Source organism: Herpailurus yagouaroundi, unplaced genomic scaffold, assembly GCF_014898765.1.
Source record: "Herpailurus yagouaroundi ecotype Mexico unplaced genomic scaffold, PumYag 28, whole genome shotgun sequence".
Classification (NCBI taxonomy): domain Eukaryota; kingdom Metazoa; phylum Chordata; class Mammalia; order Carnivora; family Felidae; genus Herpailurus; species Herpailurus yagouaroundi.
In genome coordinates this window covers 14822835-14846318 of record NW_024412376.1, presented here as the reverse complement: position 1 = coordinate 14846318, position 23484 = coordinate 14822835, and the positions used below count along the sequence as shown (strand labels likewise).

The window sequence follows — 23484 nt, the reverse complement described above, 5'->3', positions numbered from 1 at the left end:
AAGTCCCTACAAGTGTCTACAAAGGCCTGTATCATTACCCCTCCACCCCCATTACCTCTTTGGCCTCCATCTTTTCTCTCTCCCCTTCTCTGGCCCTAGGGCCTTTTTGTATAGCTGTTCACTTCACCCTTCCTGCAATATCTTACCGCCAGACACCCAGCTCCTTCATGTCCTTGATGAAATCTCACCTTCTCATTTAGGCCCACCCGGATCATTCTATTTTAGACGGTGTTTGTCCCCCCACGCCCACCACACTGCTGATCCCCATCCTGCTCTAGTTTTCTCCATAGAATTTATCATGTGCTAATACAAGGTTTACTTATGATGATCAGTGTCTGTTTCCTCTTGCTGGAGGAAGATGATAGATAGATCTTTGTTTTGTTCACTAACACACCAAGTATCTAGAACAGTGCCCGACACATACTAGTTGCACAATGAATGTTTACTGAACTGAGCCGGACCCCCTCTTTGGTGTTCCCCAAACAGTGCAAGCTTAACATGTCCATAACTGAAATCTCCCACTGAAACTGTTTTTCTGGTGAATAGCACTAACAACTTCTCAGCTGCCAAATTATCAAATCCAGATGTCATCCCTAACTCCTCCTTTCCCTAAACTTGTCCCCTTTGAAATCATTCATCAAGTCTAGAGTCCAAGAAACAAACATCTCTCATCTTAATCTCTCCTCTCTGATCCATCTTGGTTTAAGTCCCATCTTCTCTCCCAAACTATTTTGAAATCAACTTCGCATCTCTCTCTCCATGCATGCCTAGTGACAGCTTAATTTATTTAAAACACACACTTCATTATATTACCCTCTTGCCTACAATTCTTCAATTTTAAATTCCTCAAAGGAAATGCCTTTCAATAATATTAATGATTCTGGCATGTAATAAAAACTCTCTCGGGGTGCCTGGGTGGCTCAGTCGGTTAAGCGTCCAGCTTCGGCTCAGGTCATGATCTCGAGGTTCACGAGAGCCCACTTCAGATCCTCTGCCCCGCTCTCTGTCTCTCTCAAAATAAATAAACTTTAAAAAAGAAAGAAAGAAAGAAAGCTCTCTCATCATTTGGCACCTCCATTCCTTTTTTTGGATTTTAGCCACCTTCTATCCCATCACTACCCTAACTTCTAGCCCTGACCCAGCCCTGGCAGCACCTGCAGACCCCAAACAGGCCACAGTATACCCCAGTCTCGGCCCCAGTAATTCACCTCTAGCATGCTCTCCCTTGCTCCTCATCTAGCCACCCACCTCACGTTCATTACAGCTTAAATGGAATCCCCTCCTTTGGAAATCCTTTTCTGAAGTTCCCTGGCCTCACCATTATCTGTTCTTTAGATTCAACAGGCATCCACCGAACATCAGCAATGTGGCAGGCACTGAAAAAAACAAAGATGAGCAAGATGAGCTTTGACCCCAAAGAGCTTCCAGAGGCACCACACCAGACACGTTTGCGTAATGGTGCTGGTATTTATGAGAGACATGGTTGAATCCTAATCCAGCTCCCTGAGTCTGACCTGTGTGCCCAACCAGAGACTACATATACAAATAGTCAATGGCCAGACCATATACCATAGCAACACTCTGACCCACAACCTCTGCAGCAGCAGGCCCAGAATAGTCAGGACCAGGTCAGTAACTTCTCTCTTGCGCTTCCTTTCAACTCAAGAACAACCACAGAAAGCCAAAGAAATCGCGTAAGATACCCAGCTGACAGGTAGCCTGCTTCCAGCTTCTCTATGCCAACATCCTCCAATCAGCACACCTGAGTCCTTCCTTTTTGTTCATTATAAAGCTTTCCCACCCCCCTGCCTGGGTCTCTGCGAGATGCGGATGACAAGTGACAGTGGCTGATGCCCTTGCTATATAGCAAGCTCTGAATAAAGGGCCTCATTTGTTCTTATTTCAGTAGTCTTTATTTTCATAAACCTTAGTACTTGGATCATGTTCATCAGATGCTCTCATCTTGAAATTGGTGTGGTCCAAAATCTCTTTTCTGTCTCTTCACTGTGAACTCAAGGCCAGAGACCATGTCGAAATGTAACACCTGGCACAGTGCTTGCCACATAACAAAACCTCCACTACTTTCTGTGGAATAACAATGCTTGAAATTGGGACCGTACTAGAACTTTTATTTTCATTTTTTTTTTTACTTTTTTTAAGATTTTATATTTTATATATACAGCTTAAAGTTTATTTACTTTGGGAGAGAGAGTGTGTGCTAGAGTACAGGAGTTGGGAAGAGGCAGAGAGAGGGAGAGAGAGAATCCTAAGCAGGCTCCATGCTGTCAGCACAGAGCCCAACTTTGGGCTCAAACCTGTGAACCATGAGATCATGACCTGAGCTTAAATCAAGAGTCAGACACTTCACTGGCTGACCCAGCCAGGCACCCCTTTAAAAGATTTTATTTTTAAGCAATCCCAAACCCAACTTGGGGCTTGAACTCCCAACCCCAAGATCAAGAGTCAAATGCTCCACTAAGACTACCAGGCACCTCTGTACTGGAACTTTTAGAACACAAGATCAGCACTCACTTATTCTCCCCACCCTCAACACAACATTTTTTTCCATAACCTGCTGAAACACTTTTAATGCTTTTTGTAATAAGCCAGCCTCCTGCTACTAATGTAGGGGTTTTCTTGTCTTTTTTATCCTTGTGTTCCCAGACCCAGCACTTAGAAGCCATTTAAGAAATCTTTATTACAGGGCACCTGGGTGGCTCAGTTGGTTAAGTGTCCGACTTCAGCTCAGGTCACATTTCACAGCTTGTGAGTTTGCCCTGCATCGGGCTCTCTGCTGTCAGCTTGGAGCCTGGTTGCGATTCTCTGTTTCCCTTGCTCTCTGCCCCTACCCCACTCGTGTTCTATCTCAAAAATAAACATTTTTTAAAAAGAGAGAGAGAGGAGAGGAGAGGAGAGGAAAGAAAAAGAGAAAGAGAAAGAGAAAGAGAAAAAGAAAAAGAAAAAGAAAAAGAAAAAGAAAAAAATTTATTGAATGGCTAGGGCCACTGAAACCCAACATTAAATACCAAGTTTTTCACAATGTCAGTCATCACATAACTCCAGCTCATGAGATAAATAAGTCTTTCCCCTAAATCTGTTGAATACAAATCTCACCTCTCCTTACTTCTAGGTGAAACCTGGTCTCTCCCTCTATGAATCCCACCCCTCACCTGCAATTCTGTCAAGCAAAAGCCTCTCCTTCCATCCAAAAGGCACAGAATAAGAGTAATTTCACTGTTCTACCCACCCACCCCACCCCTGCTGTTGTTTCTGTACCACCATCACCTCTTTTCTAGCTCCCATTCACTCCACTTATGTCACACCTTCCTCCCTCCTTTCAGGACCAACTAAAACTTTCTGACACCCTCCTGCCATGATGAATAAAATCTTAGAGGGGAGCATGGTAGCTGTGGTTTCTGTCAGCTCTCCACGTTTCTGCTTCCACATTTCTTCCATGCAGAACCCAGTCTGTGTAATTCTTTTTTTTTTTTAATGTTTATGTATTCTTTGAGAGAGAACACAGCAGGGCAGGGGCAGAGAGAGGGAGACACAGAATCCAAAGCAGGCTCCAGGTTCTGTGCTGTCAGCACAGAGCCCAACATGGGGCTCGAACCCATGAACCGTGAGATCATGACCCGAGCTGAAGTCGGATGCTCAACCCACTGAGCCAACCAGGCGCCCTTCCCCCCGCCCCCAGTCTGTGTAATTCTGATGAAGTTCTGATGGTGCCAACAGCAACACCTACAACTCAACTGTTGGTAGGTGCTGTATCTTCCCCATTCTACAGACTTTAGGTAAGTCAGTGAAGTCAGAGAAATAAGAAGTCCTCCTGAGAGGATAGAGAGGATAGTGTAAGGATGATTCTTCCATGTTTTTCTATAAACTTTATTATTTTATTTTAGTTTAGTTTATATTATTTTATTTTATTTCAGAGAGGGAGAGAATATGAGTGGGGGTGGGGCGGGGGGGTGGAGAGGCAGAGGGAGAGAGAATCCCAAGCAGGTTCTGCACTGTCAGCAAGCGAAGAGCCTGACTCGGGGGCTTGATCTCGCAAACAGATCATGACCTGAGCCAAAATCAAGAGTCAGATATGCAACCAACTGAGCCATGGAAGAAGTGTCCCTATTCTGTAAACTTTATCACTTGAATCTTTTGGTATCTGTAATTTAAAAGATAATAAAAACACTTTAAATAATAAAGATTCTCATTCACCTTCTTGGCCTTCTACCATTCTTACCAGGCTATTTTCAGGATGTTAATACAACATCCATTTCATTGTTTTGGAGCCTTGGCTACTGGATACTGCTGGAGAAAGTCGGGAGGTAGAGCAATTCACCCTGCGCATTCAGTGTGGCTCTACAACCCTTCCCTTGAACCCTAAGTGGCTCTAAATTCCCAGAACAGCTATTACAAAACTCGCCCCCTCCTCCTTTGTACTTAAAGAGATCTCACCTGGGGCGCCTGGGTGGCGCAGTCGGTTGAGCGTCTGACTTCAGCCAGGTCACGATCTCGCGGTCCGGGAGTTCGAGCCCCGCGTCAGGCTCTGGGCTGATGGCTCAGAGCCTGGAGCCTGTTTCCGATTCTGTGTCTCCCTCTCTCTCTGCCCCTCCCCCGTTCATGCCCTGTCTCTCTCTGTCCCAAAAATAAATAAACGTTGGAAAAAAAAAAAAAAAAGATCTCACCTTCAGCAAATTTCCTCCCGATCTATTTTTCTCTTCCTATCCTTGCCTGGTCATCTTTAAGTGCCAGCGCTAGTGTGCTGTCTAGTTTTTCCTCTCAACTAATTATGTACAAATCCTCACACCATATCCACCTTTTATTTATTTTAATTTTTTAAATGTTTTCTTTCTTTAAATTTATTTTTGAGAGAGACAGAGCATGAGCAAGTGAGGGATAGAGAGAGGGAAGGAGACACAGAATCCGAAGCTGGCTCCAGCCCCCAAGCTGTCAGCACACAGCCTGACGCGGGGTTCAAACCCATGAATCCTGAGATCATGACCTGAGTCGATGTCAGATGCTTAACCGACTGAAGTACCCAGGTGCCCCAATATCCAGCCTTTAAGAAGTATCTCCTCCCTGACCTCTTCGTTCTCATTTCCTTCAAGACTAACCTTCTTGAAGGGCACACCATCCTCATCACTTCTACTTCCTCAGCTCCCGTGCAGTTCTGAGCCCCTTTAGACTGGCTGCCACCCTGTGCAACTGTTCTCTTGAAGGCTCTTATGACCTCACATTTGATTGGCAAATCCAAAGGCCTCTTCTCATTCTCCTCCTTCAACTTGGCATGAGCCAGTTGACTATCAGCTTCTACTTGAAGTTGACTTTTCCTCCTGTTATACTTGATCTTTCATTGACTGGCTTCTCTTTCTGCTCTTGCCGCTTAAACACAAGACATTCTCTAAGGTCCCACTGTGACCGCCATCTTTTCTCATGATATGTGATGGCCCTTGTTAACCTTCTCTAACTGAGCATCATGCTACGAGGGAAGCTCTCACATCCGTGCCTCTCAGCCCGGCCTGCACTTGTGGAGGGCCAGGTCTACTTCCAAACTACGCTGTCCTCCCCAGCTCCGGTGCCGTACAGGTGCCTCCAGCTCAACATGCCTCAAGTTTGATCTTCTCCCCAGAACCTGCTCACCTCCTCACTGATTTTCCCTATCGGTCAGCGGGGAAGCTCCTCTAGCTCAGGCGCCAGGCTTGAGCTATCTTCAGCTCTCCCTCTCCAACCCCGGCCTCGAGTGTCCACATCTAGACACCTAGGACCTCGACCCCGTGACTGCCCTTGCACCTCCCCTCAGTTCCATCCCCATTGCTGTTTCCAGTTCTGTCACTTCTTTTATCAACAGCAGCCACAGCGTTTTTCTCCTTCCTTTTCTACCAATCACAATGGGATAGACCCACACACAGGCCACAGTGCCCAACCCTCCCGTGTCTCTAGAACCTTCCCAGGCCATTCCCCTTCTTGTACTCTGGACCAAGTGTACTGATAAGATGTTGACTTAGAGGAAACAGTCTGGACATTGTCACTGCCCTAGCTCATACCTAACATTTTACACTTAGGTTTTCCCATGTGAGTTAGAAAGATAAATTTGAATTCAGGAAACATATATATACGTATATGCATATGTATATACACATACACACATAACATTTTCATATAATATATATACATGCACACACATACATGCAAGAGTGGATAAATAATTCTTATAGATACAAAAAGCAGTCTATTACTCAAATAGTATTTTCACAGTATCCAGTCTGGAAGTTGGGTTTTACAAACTAATTTAAGTTAAATACCCCCATTTCTCTCCCCAGTCAACTCTTACATTGAAGTCTTAACCTGCCATGTGGGATATTAGGATAGGACCTTTAAAGAGGTGACTAAGGTTAAATGCGGTCGTAAGTGTGGGGCCCTAACCTATATATAGGACTGGTATCCTTCTAAGGAGAGCAAGAGACCCCAGTTAGTACCTGCACATAGAGAAAAGTCCCTGTAGGGACACCAAGAAGGCAGCTGTAAGCCAAGGAGAGAGACCTCAGGAGAAACTGACATGCTGGCACCTTGACGGTAGACTTCAGGCTCTGGAACCATGAGAGCACAAATTTCTGTTAAGTTTCCCACGCCATACTATTTTGTCAGGCAACCCTAGATGACTCGTATACAGCCTAAGGCCGAAAGAATGGCACTTCTGTAAAGTATAAAAGGTAACTAATGTACAATTGTGTAAGATATTTATGAAAGAAATACAAAGAAAGCAGAAATGATTTAGATTGGATATAAGAATGTCATGACTGAGGGGCACCTAGGTGGCTCAGTCGGTTAAGCATCCGACTCTTGATTTTAGCTCAGGTCAGGATCTCACGGTTCACGAGATTGAGCCCCACATCGGGCTCTGCACTGACAGTGGGGAGCCTGCTTGGGATTCTCTCTCTCTCTCTGCCCCTCCCCCACTCGCCTGTGTGCTCTCTCAAAATAAACTTTAAAAAAAAGTCATGACTGAATGCGGTTGTTGATATTGGTTGCAGGCAATGATCCAAAGGAAAAACAGACAGTGGAGAGGCACATGTGAGAGCAGATTCAAATGGTGCTTGAAGAAATTTGCCTTTTCCACACTCTGTTCCAAGGAGGAGTAAAGGTAAAATGCGTTTCATGGTAAAATAAGGTTTGGAAACAGTGGGCAAAGTAAGAGCACTTTGCTTCATTGCAGAATTTCTGGGAGCCTTTTATGAGGTCCACAAAGCACCACGAGGGGAATAAGGCATTATCTGATGACAGAACCCTTCATTTGCGAGACATCAGGGGTGATGCTTCTTCCTAAGGTCATATTTTCAGAGGTGCTGCATCGAAGGAAACTTGGCTACTTTCAGGGACATACCCCTACTGATGTCAGTCATCACCTGGGTCAGTACGGGGGCACAGTTATAGAGGCCTGTACAGAAGGAACCACAAAGTTGTGAGTGATATGTGTGTGCCCTTGAACTCTGTTAACTGTGTGATCTTAAGCAACTTCCTCAGCCTCTAGTCTAGAGTTCTGTTTCCTCATCTATAAAACAAAGACTGTAACAGTGAGTACTTATCTCCACGAAAGGTTTTTTTTGCAGATTATATGGCAATAACTGGGCTAACAGCTTTCCTCATAAAGTACTCGGTACATGTTAACTGTCCCTACAGGTTACAGGTCTGCCATAAAGTGGCTTTCCCCAGTGTTAACAACTCTTGATGACATAAGAGATGAATGTAAAGGAAAGCCTTAAAATATTTACCGTTTTTCCATTTTGCTCATGCAAATCACTGTCTTCTACAGGCCAGAGGTTGGTGCATGGAAATAAATCCACCTGTGCTCTGCCACATTTCATGGCAATGCAGCACACCTACGGGCAGAAGAGCAGGTGTGTGTTCACCCCCTCCCTGCCCTGCTCCTTTTCAGCAGACCCGTCGGACCAACTCAGCCAGTCCTACACAGCCGCCTTCACGAGAGCTCAGGTATTTACAGCCTGAGAGCCCTGACTACCAAATAAAGACAACAACGGAAAAGAACAAAGAGCTTTATTTTCACGTCACTGTCCTCGTTTCTTGGACATGTTGCTAACAACCTGACAACGTGTCTCTACAATCCTCGATTCCTGCACTGTTCAACATATCAACACTTTAAGGAGGAAATAAGCAGCTTTTCTCTTAAGCCCACTGGGCATGGCAGGAAGGTGGCCAATTCCCGGTCCCTCTCTTCCTCCCACCCTTCTCTCGGGGTCTCCATCCCACAGGAAGGGATCCAGGTGGGTCACTACCCTCATGTGCTACTCCATCCTCATCCCTGGATCCCTCTAGGGGAACAAAGAGAGACAACTCCTTTTTCCAGATGGAGGGCCTGAAAACCAACCAAGCTTTCAAAAACAAAACCAAAGGCCTGCAAAACAATGTGGAGGCACAGCTGTTCTCCATATGCTATCACTTTCAATGCCCCATTGGGAGGTTTCTCCCTTTACCATTGTCATAATTTTTCTCATCTTTCACAATGGCAGAATTAGATAAGAAGAATTAACCAAAACTAGAGAAAAGAAAAAAATCTAACCCTGTAGAATGTGCCTTAGAACACCAGAGAGATGGACAGCAATGGTACTGACAACCGCCCCCCCGCCCCCGACCCACGCTGCCCTCCACTTCCTGTGCCCAGTCCCACATACTGACAGTGCCCGCTTTCCTGACACTCAGGAATCAGCCCCTGCAGGGCAAAGTGTTATGAAGAAGGGGCTAGAGAGCCTTAGGAGAGCTGGCCCTGCTCTTGCTCGTCAGGTGGCAGCCTGGGCTGGCACTGCGGGCACCACCAGGTGAGCCTCTGGAAGCCGCCTGGAGGCCCAAATGCCTCTTTCATAACCTGGTGCCCGACGGGGCACTGCTCCTTCTGGTAGACCTGCGTGTGCTGCTGTTTGCCCTGGAACTTGCCCCGAAGCCAGTCGGCACTGAACTCCACCACGTGGTCCACCAGGGCCTCCAGATGCGGAGGACTGAGGAGGGAACCAAGAGAAAGGGGATGGATCCCAGCTCTGTACAAGGCTTCGTTCTTAATGATGTTCCCTGGGAGGAGGCAGGGAGAGGGCAAGGGAAGGAAAAAGAACACATCCATGAGGAGCGCGGTCCGCAAAGTTAGCAGAGCAAACTGAAGCTGGTCGGATGGCGGCAGGGGGCTCCTCCAGGAGACCCGGAGCCAGCTCTACCATGGACTGGAGGCTCTTGGGCAAGTCACATATCCTGAGTCAACTTCCTGTCTGCCAAGCGGGTTTGCTAATACTTACCTTTAAGGTTGCTGTGAAGATGGAATGAAGTAAACTTAGGCATGGTCCATGTTACAGCAAAGAGGTTATCAAAACAGGCTATGGAACCTGACCGTCTGCCTTTGAACCCCTGCTCAACCAGATCCTAGCTATGTAACTCTGGCAAGTTCCTTAACTTCTGTAAGCTTCACTTTCCTCAGCGGTAAAATGGGGCTTGGTTACCTGCTTTTGTGAGCAGTAAACAAGAATTCTCTCTCTTTGTCTCTCTCACACACACACAAGCACAAATGCTGAGCACTGTGGCTGGTACACAGAAAATACTCAATAAATATCAGCTGTTATTATTTAAAATGTCAAGCATAATGCCTGAAGTAGAAAGTGTTTAAGAGGTATTATTTCATTATTTTTCTACTGCTGCCACATTCTCTGAAGTCAGCCTTGAGCCCTCCTTCCAGAATCAGTTAACTGATTCTCTTCAGAATGTTCCAGCAGCGCACTTTCTTTAATCTCTACTAGGCATTTGCCACAATCTATCTTAAGTTGTGGTGACCTGAGTCCATGCTCACCGGGCCATTAATAACCTCCTTAGGAGGGGAAGCTGAGCGTGGCAGAAGGCAAGTGTTCAGCATGTGTGGACTGGATGGATGACCAATTCACTGGCAAACCGGTTTCACGGCTCAGCTGTACCATTTATCTGCAATGTGTCCTCTGCTTTAGTTGCTTCATCTGAATAAAGGGAAAAGTAATAAGTAACTATCCTACAGAGAAACAGTAAGAATGAAAGCACGTGCCTGGCATATTAGAGTCACTTGAAAAAATGTTGGCTGTTATTACTATGGTTAGTAATAATGACTAGTTAGTAGAGCATTAGCTCCCGCTATAAATATCCCAAAGGCTACTTGTAAGGGTCTCTTTATTCCTCAGGGCTCAGGGATTCCCACAGTCGAACTGTGAAAATGCGAGGCCGCTGTCTGGTGAGCCCCTGGGCCTCCTCCCTGCTCACAAGGTGAGCTGTGGCTGCGGCAGGCAACACGAGGCCTCGGCTATGAGGTGATTTTGTCATCACCGGCTCGCTCGATTGCCTCAGCAGCCAATCACAGGTGCACTTATTCTTTTGCTGAAGCAGGAAGAGCAGTAAGTTTTTCTAGTTCAGGCTGTTCTAGTTTTCACAGTGCTCAGCTCTCCCCACCTCAAAACGCTCACAGTTTCATTGCTCATGACCCTTGCACAGAGAGAGGGAACCTGCTTCCTCGGTCATGTCTTTTAAGCTCCCAGAGGAGGCCTGAGGCTTGTGTGCTTTGGCAGGCAGCTCCACCTGCCCAAGAGAGGCCCCACCAGCGAACGCGGTGCTCTCCCTCAGCAAACTGTACAGCTCTCAGTTCCCAGCAGATACCGATCAGGTGATCGAGTACCTGCCGGGTGCCAGGCACTGCACCGGGCAGTGGAGCATTCAAGGAGGAAGAAGACAGGGCTCCTGCCCCTTAGGAAGTTACACTGGACTGTGGCCACCAGCAGACTCCAGCTTATAATATAATTAGGATACGAATTCTTCAGCTAGGAGAGAAGTTAGAAATTGCCTAATCTAACTCCCTTAGTTTAAAGATGAGGGAAGTGAAGCTGAAGAGATTAAATGACCGCCTCAAGACCAGCAATACTGGCACACTTCGGGGGCGGGGGGGGGGGCGGCCGGGGGGGGGGGGTCTCCTCCCTCTCCCATCAGTCATACCTAAACCAGAGAAGTATCTTTGGTCCAGCAGTGTATAGCAGACAGGCTGCTCCTGGCTCAGAGCTTCCAAGGCTCGTGCTCGATGGAACTTTTCGGACAAGATGTCAGAAGCGGGTATGACCACTGGGGAAGGGCTCCAAGCCATCTGACAATTATAAAATGCCAGGAAGCCGCCACCGCCAAAGTACAGGACCAACCTGGGAAGAAAGAAAAGATCGTAAGTCCATACATTTCAGCGCACGCATACACAGTTCCCACTCGAGAGTCAGGCCAGACATCCATAGTGCTCCCACTCCACAGTCAAGATTAACCCATGGGGCACCTGGATGGCTCAGTCGGTTGAGTGAATGACTTCGGCTCAGGTCATGATCTCCTGGTTTGTGGGTTTGAGTCCCGCATCAGGCTCTGTGCTGACAGCTCAGAGCCTGGAGCCTGCTTCCCATTCTGTGTCTCCCTCTCTCTGCCCCTCCCCCACTCATGCTCTGTCTCTGTCTCAGAAATAAACATTAACCAAAAAAAAAAAAAAAAAAAAAAAAGATTAACCCAGGGAAGCTAAGATCCCAAAAGAGAAAAGGGATGGCTCTGCCAGCATCAGAAAAATCTCAGGGCTAAATGCGGTGATTAAAAGAAGACATCTGTATCACTTCATTTCTCTGATCATAGCAATACATGTTCACTGAAGACAATGTGGAACACACAGAAAAGTCTTAAAGCCCAGCAGGTGTGGCTACCTGCACAAAATACAGTTCGTTAAGAAGGACAGAGAAATGAATGCTAAAGAGGTACCACTCCCAGTCCAGGCAAGATTTACTGAGAAATCCATACCCACACGTACTCCCAGGGGCTTCCTGAATTCCAAGGACAGAGGAGAAACTTTAGGAACTTTGATAAAGAAACAATGGGTTACTTTGTGAGGGCAGATAATCAGACCGCAACCGGACTCCACATCTGAAAGGGAATATCCACATATCTGACGTAGCTGGCACCTTATGTGGAAGTGAAGGGACAACTTCAGAGGAAGAGGACTCAGAGACACATCTACCATAGCAACTAAGGTTAACTACTCAAGGAAGACTAACTGTCCAATGGGAATGAGAGCAGCAGGGACCTCAAGCCAAGGGGAGATGAAAAGGGGGGGGGGTCAAAAGGGGCAGCACTGGGTTGTGTAATATTTATTGTGAGATCTAAGCGGACTATACAGTAGCACACCGGAGAACTGTAATGTGTTAGGAAGGCATTCTTGAATCAGAAGATACCCATGTTCATGTGTTTTTAATATTCATTAATTTACCTACACATAATTAATACTATTATATAGTTAACAACCTGGAACTAAGGTTCTAAACGATCTCAGCAAACGCAGGAGATAGGGTGGATATGACAAGAAAAGCAGCAGTGAAGTACAGACATTTTAAAGGTCTCCTCTCAGAAGGATGAAGGAGAGTGAGCAAAAAACCAGTTTCAATAATAAGGGACAGGTGTTATTCACTTAATGTTGTTTAAAACTCAGTCATTATTAGCTAAGAAAAAACACAGGTCTAATTTAAAGTCAAGATTATTAGCAATAGAAAGGAGATGAACAGAAGCACTTCCAAATTAACAGGAGTTAAAAAGAGGAAAAAAAAAAACTTGAAAAATCCAACAGAAGGAAAGAAACAAGATAAAATAAAATGGCAAATGGAAGAAATCCAAATACTGCGGCTACCCCATTCCAAAACACAGTTTCGGTTTGACTTTATAAATTTTTTTTTTCAACGTTTATTTATTTTTGCGACAGAGAGAGACAGAGCATGAACGGGGGAGGGGCAGAGAGAGAGGGAGACACAGAATCGGAAACAGGCTCCAGGCTCTGAGCCATCAGCCCAGAGCCCGACGCGGGGCTCGAACCCACGGACCGCGAGATCGTGACCTGGCTGAAGTCGGACACTTAACCGACTGCGTCACCCAGGCGCCCCTCGGTTTGACTTTAAAGAGATACCAAAGCCGGGGCACCTGGGTGGCTCAGTCAATTGAACATCCGATTCTTGGTTTTGGTTCAGGTCACGATCTCATGGTTCGTGGGTTGGAGCCCCGTGTCGGGCTCTGGGCTGCTGGTGTGGAGCCTGCTTGGGATTCTCTCTCCTTCTCTCTCTGCCCCTCCCCTGCACACTCTCTCTCTCTCTCAGAATAAATAAGTCAACTTAAAAAGAAATAAGATATGAAAGCCAGATGTTCACCGTTTATAAGAAACATACCTAACATCAATGAAAAAAGCATGCCTATAACTAAGTGGAAAAAGACCAAATGGGGGGCCAACCAGAGTAGCATTATTCACATCAGGAAAGGCAGAATTCAAGATTAAAGGCAAATAGAATGTATGTTATTATTTAATAATAAAGCTGCAAAGAACCTATGAGAGTCAGAGACTTTGATGCCTTGAACAAAAGGGCAGCAAACACATAAACACACTAGAAAGGAGAAACTTTATAAAATCACAGTCACCCTAGAGGATTTTAACACTCTTCTTCCCACATTTGGCATATTAAATAAAAAAATAAGCAAGGATAGAGAAAATTTGAGTTTTCAAAACAATAACCTGTTAACAGTTTCATAATGTTTTACATTGATCTTCATTTATGTACATAAAAATGTAAGCAAAGATCAATGATGTGTTTGGCTACAGATCTTAACAGATGCCTAAAGTAGAAAATTTACAGGCTGACTGCCCTGATCATAATCCAGTAATAAAATGACAATAAAATGATGACCCCACTCAAACATTTGGAAAATGAGTAGACACTCTTCCCTTATAGAGTATATAAAACTAGTATTATTTATTTGAAAGACGAACAAAGTTGATAAAACTCTGGTAAGCCTAATTAAGAAAAAGAGTAGGGTGGGGGACAAAGGAAAATATAAAACATGAAGAATAAAAAAAACAGATATGACTTGGCAAGAGAAGATTTAAAGAAAAGACCCCTGGGGTGCTGGTGGCTCAGTCAGTTAAGCATCTGACTCTTGATTTTACCTCAGGTCATGGTCTCATGGTTTGTGGGATCGAGCCCCATGTTCAGGCTCTGTGCTGACAGCATTGGAGCCTGCTTGGGATTCTCTCTCTCCCTCTCTCTGACCCTCCCCTGTGCACAATCTCAATCTATCTCTCAAAATAAATAAATAAAAAGACCCCGAATAGCCAAAGTAACGTTGAAAAAGAAAACCAAAGCTTGGAGGCATCACAATTCCGACTTCAAGCTGTATTACAAAAAGCTGTAATCATCAAGACTGTATGTACTGGCACAAAAGCAAATATGTTTATTAATGGAACAGAACAGAGAATCCAAAAATGGACCCACAAATGTATGGCCAACTCATCTTCAACAAAGCAGGAAAGAATATTCAATGGAAAAAAGACAGCTTCTTTAGCAAATGGTGTTGGGAAAACTGGGTAGCAACATGCAGAAGAATGAAACTGAACCACTTTCTTACACCATACACAAAAATAAACTCGAAATGGGTGAAAGACCTAAATGTGAGACAGGAAACCATCAAAATCCTAGAGGAGAAAACAGGCAGCAACCTCTTTGACCTCAGCTGCAGCAACTTCTTACTTGACATGTCTCCAGAGGCAAGAGAAGCAAAAGCAAAAATGAACTATTGGGACCTCATCAAGATAAAAAACTTCTGCACAGTGAAGGAAACAATCAGCAAAACTAAAAGGTAACCAATGGAATGGGAGAAGATATTTGCAAATGACATATCAGATAAAGGGTTGTATCCAAATTCTATAAAGAATTTATCAAACTCAACACCCCCCACCCACAAAAATAATCCAGTGAAGAAATGGGCAGGAGTCATGAATAGACTCTTTTCCAAAGAAGACATCCAGATGGCAAACAGACACATGAAATCTTTTGTTGCGAATTTATTTAATGGCATTATTTTCCCCGCCATTATCTGCGATTGTGCACATACTGTGTGGCTTAAAATATTGAGACTTGCATAAAGTAAGGGCATCATAATTAGAGTAAACTTAATCTTCATTATCTGTCTTCTGAGAGTACACAGGGGCTTCAGCCTCAGCCTCAGGACTACCTGGTTGTCCCTTCCCACAGTGCTGAGATGTGCATTCTGATTTGTAAGTTTTCTTTTTTTCTTTAAAAAAATTTTTTTTAACGTTTATTTATTTTTGAGACAGAGAGAGACAGAGCATGAACGGGGGAGGGACAGAGAGAGAGGGAGACACAGAATCGGAAGCAGGCTCCAGGCCCTGAGCCATCAGCTCAGAGCCCGACGCGGGGCTTGAACTCACGGACCGCGAGATTGTGACCTGAGCTGAAGTCGGACACTTAACTGACTGAGCCACCCAGGCGCCCCTGATTTGTAAGTTTTCAAGGTCTCAGGACAAATTATCCCTTAAACTCTGACCAACATATTTTACCCCCATGGAAAAAAATGTATAATATATACATGCTATATCTATAGATCATATCTACAGATCTATATATCTATAAGCTTTATGTATACATATACACATATATATAAATATAAAAGAATCCAGCCAAGTGTGAGCACTTCTGCAAGGCCATGAGAATGTGCGTTCTCCGTGACCAGCAATGACTCTTTCGGGAATCTGTACTAAGGAAATAATCCTGGAAATGGACAGAGACTTACACACCAAGGCATTGCTCTCACAGTGCACTAGTCAAGCCATAAAATGTCCTTCAGAGCCATCCCACCTTCAGGAGCCACGCCTGTGGGGGAAGTTCTTCCTTTTTTCTAAGCTGCCCCAGTATGTTTCCTCCGCTCTCCGAGTACAGACCACAGACTGCTGTCTACTATGGGTAGACACAGAAGTGTCTTCTCTCTCCTAGGAAGTGTGCAGCTGGAGAGCAGGGAGGATAGCCATGTGAGTGAGCCCACAGAGCCTAGCCCCAAGCCTGCACGGGGGCGTTGTGTTAAACACTGCAGAGCCACAGCCCACAGCCCACTCAACCACTCCATTACCTTGGAATGGGGTCCCTCCAGTCACCCCTCTTGTTTGCTTTCTTTGCTCTGGAGAACTCGTTCATCCAAACGCTGCCAAATAAACCAAAGCTGACCTGCAGCCACCTCTCAGCACCTTCTGCGGGAGTGTCTCCCCGCAAACACTCCAAACCGTTGCCTCCACTGGGAACAACACGCTCCAGGGACTGAGAGGACCGGCTGGAGATTTCCCGGCTGCTGGGCCCCAAGGCCTGCTTTTGGTCCTCAGCCTCTTCCCTCTTCTCTCCTTCCTGCAGAGGCTCTGGTAGTGAGTTGTTGCCAAGGGACCCAAGTTCTTCATCTGGATCAAATCTAAGGAATAATTTCTTTCCATGGACCTGAAAAAAATGAAAGTGATCTAAGCCTTTGCTATGGAGTTGTGTTCTCCCCACATCTGTACAGTCAAACTTAACCCACAGTGTGATGGTATCTGGAGGTGGGGCCTCTGGGAGATAATTAGGTCATGAGAGTGAAGTCTTCATGAATGGGATTAGTGCCCTTAAAAGAGACCCCAGAGAGCTCCCATACCCCTTCCACCAGGTGAGGACAGCAAGAAGGTGGCAGTCTATGAACCAGGAAGCAGGCCCTCGCCAGACACCCAAGCCGCCAGGCTGTCTGATCTTGGATTTCCAGCCTCTGGAACTGTGAGAGATGAATTTCTGTGTTGATAAGTCACCTCATCTGTGGTATTCTGCTAAAGTAGTCTGAATGGACTGGGACAGGCTTACAGCCCCAAAGAAGGGAAGACGAGAAAAGGAGTATGCAGGTATCTCTCTGAATGCAAATTTATCCCTTTTTGCCTCTTCCATGAAGCTCTCCCAAGTTGAATGTTTTGTACTTGCCTTTTGCTCTCCACTCAAGTGGTGTGGGCAGTTAGCACATAGTTTTCAAAGTGATTGAAAGCAGAAGACTTAGATTAGCAACGACACAGATCCATGCTATACAGCAGGACCACCCTAGAATTCCTGAGGGGAAATGCTTTCACGGATTGGCTAAGAAGTAAATGCAAATTGTCATTCTTGTATTTAATTAATACCTTTTCTTTGTTAGAAATAGCCAGCACACACACCACACAAATCGACAGCAGCTAAAGTACTGTATTGTGTACACTCTAAATATACAATGTATTTTACACATCGTAAAAATTGGTACTTCTCAACTCACTGAAATTGGGTTTAGAAGAAACCACAAGAGAACTCACAATAAAAAACTATAATCAATAAAAATGGAGTATCGATCAACAAAAACTGATCCATGAATCAAACCATAAAATGTATATAAAATGTAATAAGAATTCACCTCATCCCAATGAAAATGATTTCAGTAAAAGAGGAGAAAGGGAAGTGTATGTAAAAGAATGTTCCAGCTGCTTCGTATTCTATTTTCATATTGCTAGCCCTAGTATGTAATATGCACGTCCAGATTCCAGGATGAGCCAGATCTGCATGATTTGAAATTCAGCAAAACCAAAACACCCGGTGTCAATAATGGAATCGCCTATGTTGCTTTTTCAGCCACCAAAAGTACGTACTTAGAGATCACACAGTTCTGATGTCATCTCCAATTTGTCAGTGAGTATACACATTATAACTGTAGTTCTTCGAAATCCTCTCCCTAAAAGAGGGCATTACCTTTCTAAAGAATTCCAGAATAACTCATCTGCAAGTCTGAGCACGGCAGTTTGCTGCCACATATTAGAAACAGCTTTAACTGAGCTACATAAAAAAGTGAGCAAGAATTAAGTGGGCAAAAACAGGCTTTGTTCCAGAAAATACCCTCTTGATGAAAATTCACCAATGTTGGTATAATGCTGTATCTGTCAAATGCCCCTGAGGATCAAAACATTCATCAGGTCAAAAAATGCCTAGGTCAAGACACTGTTGGCAATTTCTACTGTCCCTCTTTTAAATTCCTGTGAAATTGTTGTTACTTCAATTAACTGACCATTAATTGAGCTTATACAATGTGCCAGGCAGTGCGCTAGGCTCTGAGGGGCATACAGATGAGTAAGTCTCCACTCTTTCCCTCTGGAAATTCATTATTTCAAAAGGAAATTCTTGACACATGCTACAACATGGATGAACCTTGAAAACATTATGCTCAGTAAAAGCAGTCACAAAAGAATACATGTTGCATGATTCCATATATGTGAAATGTTTAAAAACAAGGGGGGGGGCAAATTTATAGAAACAGAGAATAGATTAATGGTTGTTTAGGGCTAGGGGTGGAAAGTTGGGGTGAAATGGGGAGTGACTGCTAACAGGCACAGGGTTTCTTCCCGGGGAGATGATAATGTTCTCAAATCAATTGTGGTGATGGTTGTAAAACTATGTGAAGATACTAAACACTACCAAATTGCACATTTTAAATGGCTGAATTGTATGTTATGTCAATTATATCTCAGTACGGCCGCTACAGATTTTTTTTTAATTAGAGGATTGGTTAAAAGTCTAACTATGTAGGAGGGTTGGATTAGATCTCCCACTCCACCCAAAAAGGATGGAATAGAAACATTAACAGCCATGTAAGGACTCAATACTTATCCCCCATGCACTCTTTCTCAGGCAGCTCCTGGAGTGTGTGCTTTGCAACATGAGAGGGAAAAACAAAGAAGATATGGAACCTGGTGTAGGGAGACTGTTGACCGCCTCCCAAGCTCCTTCTCTCCTCTTCCCTACTGACAAACCTGCTGAATTATGGGAACCTCAATATTCTCAGCTAAAAATCTCTGTCTCCCAGACTCCCTTAGAGATGGGGCAGCCAGTGATACATACGCAGGAGTGGTCAAATGTGGTTTCCAGAAAAGCTCTTTAAATCAGGTGAACCATGGAGAGCCTGGGTGTCTCAGTCAGTTAAATGTCTGACTCTTGGTTTCAGCTCAGGTCATGATCTCACAGTTTGTGGGATGGAGCCCTGCATCAGGCACCGCACTGTTAGTGAGGGGGCCTGCTTGGGATTCTCTCTCTCCTCTCTCTGCCCCTCCCCCACTCTCTCTCTCAAAATAAATAAACTTAAAAAAAATAGTAAAATAAAACAGGTGAACAAGCAGCTTTCAGGTCCCTTCTGCCCTATCCCTCTTTCTTCCTGCCTAGAATGTAACGGCTGGAATCCCAGCAGCCATGTTATCATCATGAGGATGAGGGTCACACCCCAGGGAGGGGAAAGCAGAGAACCTGATGCCTAATGATCTTGTGTTGTTCCCATACCACTCTGGACTGCCTCCTCTAGACTTCCCATTATGTCAAGGAAGTGAAGGGGGGAGCGGGGGGCAGGGGGTGGCAGGGAGGAACCTCCAGACATGAATAAGCTGTTCTTCTGAATCTGTCATGAGTAATCAAACACAATTCCAGATATAGAAACTGGAGAACCAACAAGGAAAGACAGGGAAAGTGACATGCCAGAAAAACAGGTGGCACAGAGTGGGGCCAATCTTTTCCCTGCTTCATCAGCCCACTGTTCTCATTCCTGTCTGTAACTGCTTCAGAAACCTGAAATGCCCTTCTTTTCCTTTTGGTCCATCGAAATTCCTACATCCTTCAAGGCCCAACTCAAATCCCACCTCCTTCATGAAGTCTTTTACTCTAGGCCCCAAGGACCTCTTCTCTGTTAAGGCCCTCAAATGGGGCTTAATCATATGCTCTTCTCCTTCCCGTTCACTGTTACCTAACAGTTTCCTCTGTTGTCCATCCAGGTCTTACTTTCCAAATTCGACTCTTGGACCCTTAGGAGGGAGACGTGCAGAGAAGGAAGTGCAGTGATGAGAACTTACCACCCACATGCCAGGCTGTTCCCCAAGGCCATGTCCCGCAGGGTTCTCAGGCTTCCATAACACCCAATGTCTACCTTGGTTTTCTAGGAAACTGGCTCCCAGTTCCGTCTCGAGATTTCCTTTTCCACACATTCTTCACTCCACTCAGCCATTCCATATATATTCTCGGAGAGCTAGTTCTGTGGCGGGCACGGGCTAAGTGCTAGTGATCCAGAGGTGAAAGGATATAATCCTGCCCCTGCAAACTTTGCAGTGTAGCATCTGGTCAAAGAGTCCAAAGGCTCCCGTGGGAGGAGCACAGACCTGGAAGTCAGGGGACTTGGCTTCCAGGTAGCTAGGCCAACTTGGGTTGAGAGTTCTACCTCTCTGAGCCCCCATCTCCAAACGTTGAAAATATATGTGAAGCTCTAGAAGACCTCTTTCAGTTCTAACCAAGAATGGTTTTATAACCTGAGGGGGGTGCGTGAAGGAAGAGAATTAGCATTTATGGAACACCTATCTGTGCCAGGCATAAAGTCGGTTTAATACAATTTTAACTGGTAAGTGATTTATCCCCATTTTACGATTGCAGAAACTAGAGCTAAGAGATTAAGCAATTTGCTTAGGAGCACACAGCTAAACACCAGAGCTAATTTATTTTTTCTATAGGTAATTACCATATATATGCCTCCTAAGAGCAGGCACTCAGCTTAGTGCTAGGCATACAATACTGATGAGGGCACAGGCCCTGACCTGTTTATCTGTCTCCTCCATTCAACAAGTAAAACAAATTCAATTGGAGGACCCCCCACTCCCCCACCCCCACCCGCCTTTCAGGGTAGGGGGGCCTGGAAGCACAGAGGAGTCTCTCCCCAGCTTTAGAGCAGGCAGGCCAGGCTTCTCAGAGGATGTGATGGCAAGGCTGAATCCTGAAAATGAGGAATTACCATGGTCACATGAAGGGATAGGAATGGGGCAGATTTGGGGAAAAAAGGAAGACTTGCCAAGGCTGGGGAGCAGCATGTCAAAACCCTGAGCAAGAAGGATTGGTAGAGGAGCCCCAGATAGTTCAATATGATTGGAAGTGAGATTTAGGGCAGGGTAAGAAGCAGGCCTAGAGGAAGAGCCACAAGTCAGACCACAGGAGCCCTGGGACCCTCCTTGAGGCAATTCTGACTTATGCTCAGGGCAAGGATGAGCCAACTGGAATCTAGATCAGAAGACTATGCTCTTTCAGAGGAGAGGCTGCATGGGGTCTTAGCGTGGCTGTCTTGGGCTCAAGGAAGCGACAGCATGGCAAGTCTGGAGATAAATTCTTGTTGTTTTTTTTTAATGTTTATTTATTTTCAACAGAGAGAGAGAGACAGAGCAGGGGAGGGGCAGAGAGAGAGAGAATGGGAAGCGGGCTCCAGGCTCCTAGCTGTCAGAGCAGAGCCTGACGCAGGGCTCCAACTCACAGACCGCGAGATCATGACCTGAGCCGAAGTCGGACACACAACCAATTGAGCCACCCAGGAGCCCCTAGAGATAAATTCTACAGGAGTCACAGGACATGCTGATGGAGCCAGCCCATTTATGTGAGGTATCCAGCCCAAATCAACTCACCTGGTTGTCTAGGAGCCACAGGGACTGAAAGCTGGCAGGGTTTAGCTTCTTACTGCTGCCCCCTGTCTTGACCACCTGCTGCCCCACAAAGGGGGAGACCAAGTGGTGGAACTTCCTCACAGATGGTCCTTCTGGCATCCCTGCAGGCAGAAGTGGGGAAAAGAAGCTAGCTTTTCTCTAGCATTTTTTATGGGTGCCAAGTTCCAAGCAGCTGTGTTTTGCCATCAGCTTGAAGAGTATAGATGGCCAAAAAGAGAGTGTGGCTGAGAAGAGGGGTCAGATCAAAGAGAAGGACGAACTGTGCCAGGGTGTGGGCCAGTTCCCCAGCGATGGCCCAGTTTCCTTCTCCTTTCTTCATGCAGCAAACTTGTTACACACCAACAGCATGCTAGGCATCACGTCATGGGAGCCTCCACTTTGCTCCTGTGGCGGCTTGGACAGGAGCTGGCCCTAGGTAATTTGCCTGCACTGTGGGCCCCAGACTCCAGCCAATTATTCCAACCCACTGCTGCTGATTTCTCTCCCCACTTTTAGGGGAGAAATGGTGATGGAAGAGAAGGCTGTAAGGGACACAGAGACACAGATGTGGATGTGGTCTTCCCAGGACCACCCCACTAGTAGGGGTTCTGTGTGTGTGATGACAAATACAGAGCTCAGAACCATGACAAGTGCAGACAGGGGGTCATGTTCGTTCCGAGCAGGGAGAGGCCACATCCAGCTTAACTACAGATAATTATTCCTGGTAACTGCAAACAGCTGGGGTTGTTTTAACCCTGATCCATGGTTATCTGTGACCCCCATCTCTCTCTGCCCCCAATCACCCAAGTTCACTCAGAGTTTACGTGTAAGCATTCAGATGTTTGAGTCTGAGTGGCCTGTACCCAGGTTTCCTGCAGCTAGGAGTCCCTCCCCACCCCACCCCTCCCCTTAACCAGGGCACACTACTTAACCATCCATTTCCTCACCTGCACAAGACTCTGTAAGTTATGACAAAACCCCAAAGAACTAAGTAGGTACCTGGCATGGTGGGAGCTATCGTATTTCAGCAGTTCTAAAAAACATTTAAAGTTTTCCAAAATGGGGATGCCTCTTACCATATGCATGCTTTCTCATAGTTTAATTAGCAGCACGTTCAATAATGTGTATTTTAAATTTGATGGCGCTTTAGATTCGCTAAAAAGTAGTGCTATTTCCCTTAATCAGGCCTTCAAGATACTGGAGAGGCTTTACTGACAAAAAGTTCTGGATTGCAAGGAGACCTGCCAGACTGGAGCGGACCTAAACCTCAACCAGCTCTCTGTACCCAGGCCATCTCCAACGGAGGAAGTTTCTGGAAAAGCGTCCATCTGAAATGCACTTACCCTTTGAAATTTCTTGACACAGGGGCGTATTTCTTTTAGGTATACTTATGGAGATGTAAAACTGGGCAGCAAGTTACCTCTGCCATAGCCTGAAGGGACCAGAAGGGGAAAGGACAAAGATTTGATGGGGACATCTTGCCTACTCTCAAGGCCCCTCCTTAGAGAGGTAACCGCCGTGAGGCTGGTTAATTGCTTCGTAGCCGAAAGAGGCAGCGGAGAGGGGCTTCAGGGCGTCCTCCCTTCTTGAGGTAAACCACTCACTCCCCGAGGGTGGCTCTAAAATGGCTACTTTTCCCCAAGTCTCTCAGGGTGAGGCAGGGAGATGGGCAGGCGCAGAGACAGGGCTGAAGGGCACGGACGGGAGCCTCCCAGGGGTAAATGCAGGGACGCACAGCGGTAAACAAACCAACCAAAAAATTGGGCCGCGGGTGCGCATTCCGGAAAGGATGCTTCTAAAACTGTCGGTCACTGCGTCGTCGCGCAGGTAGCTGGTGACGACCCCGCGCAGGCCGCGGGGGCTCCGCGCACCGCTGCGCAGGGGGCCTGCGCCGTCCCGGCCTGCTCCTCCCTCCCCGCAGGCGCGGGCCACGGCGGGGGCGGGCGGCGGAACTCACCGGCTGCGACCCGCACCCCTCAGCCCGCCCCAGGACCGCGGCGCCGCTTCCGAGCACAGGACGGAGAGGACGCGGAGGCTGGCGTGCGCCCGGCTCTACCCGCGGAACGACCCCGGGAGAAGCAGGTCCAGATCCAGAGGCGGGGAGGGGCGGGGTA

General features: G+C 46.1%; 1 protein-coding gene across 4 annotated transcripts; it reads right to left on the bottom strand.

Moving 5' to 3' along the window:
• Positions 1–603: 603 nt before the first annotated feature.
• On the bottom strand, positions 604–23484 carry NEIL2 (nei like DNA glycosylase 2). 4 transcript variants are annotated; one of them, XR_005788533.1, is made up of 6 exons: positions 23328–23484; positions 21353–21492; positions 15982–16337; positions 10999–11195; positions 8646–9075; positions 604–614 (listed from the first exon to the last, which is right to left on the bottom strand). XR_005788533.1 is itself a non-coding variant. In XM_040470029.1 (5 exons), the coding sequence occupies exons 2-5, from the start codon at positions 21488–21490 to the stop codon at positions 8762–8764; spliced, it is 1005 nt and encodes a 334-aa protein (XP_040325963.1). In that variant the 5' UTR covers positions 21491–21492; positions 23328–23484; the 3' UTR covers positions 8033–8761. The 4 variants fall into 4 exon arrangements, 3 of the variants coding, with proteins under 3 accessions (XP_040325963.1, XP_040325976.1, XP_040325985.1); XM_040470029.1 differs by lacking the exon at positions 604–614 and having other exon boundaries at positions 8033–9075; XM_040470042.1 differs by lacking the exons at positions 604–614; positions 23328–23484 and adding an exon at positions 23124–23310 and having other exon boundaries at positions 8033–9075.

What these genes read in the sequence shown, in the direction of transcription:
- NEIL2 (XM_040470029.1), bottom strand. Translation starts at nt 21,490, where the DNA reads ATGCCAGAAGGACCATCTGTGAGGAAGTTCCACCACTTGGTCTCCCCC. An exon ending in TGTGGCTCCTAGACAACCAG is followed by an intron (nt 16,338 to 21,352) that starts GTGAGTTGATTT and finishes CATTTTTTTCAG; the next exon opens with GTCCATGGAAAGAAATTATT. An exon ending in AAGATACTTCTCTGGTTTAG is followed by an intron (nt 9,076 to 10,998) that starts GTATGACTGATG and finishes GCCTCCTCCCAG; the next exon opens with GGAACATCATTAAGAACGAA.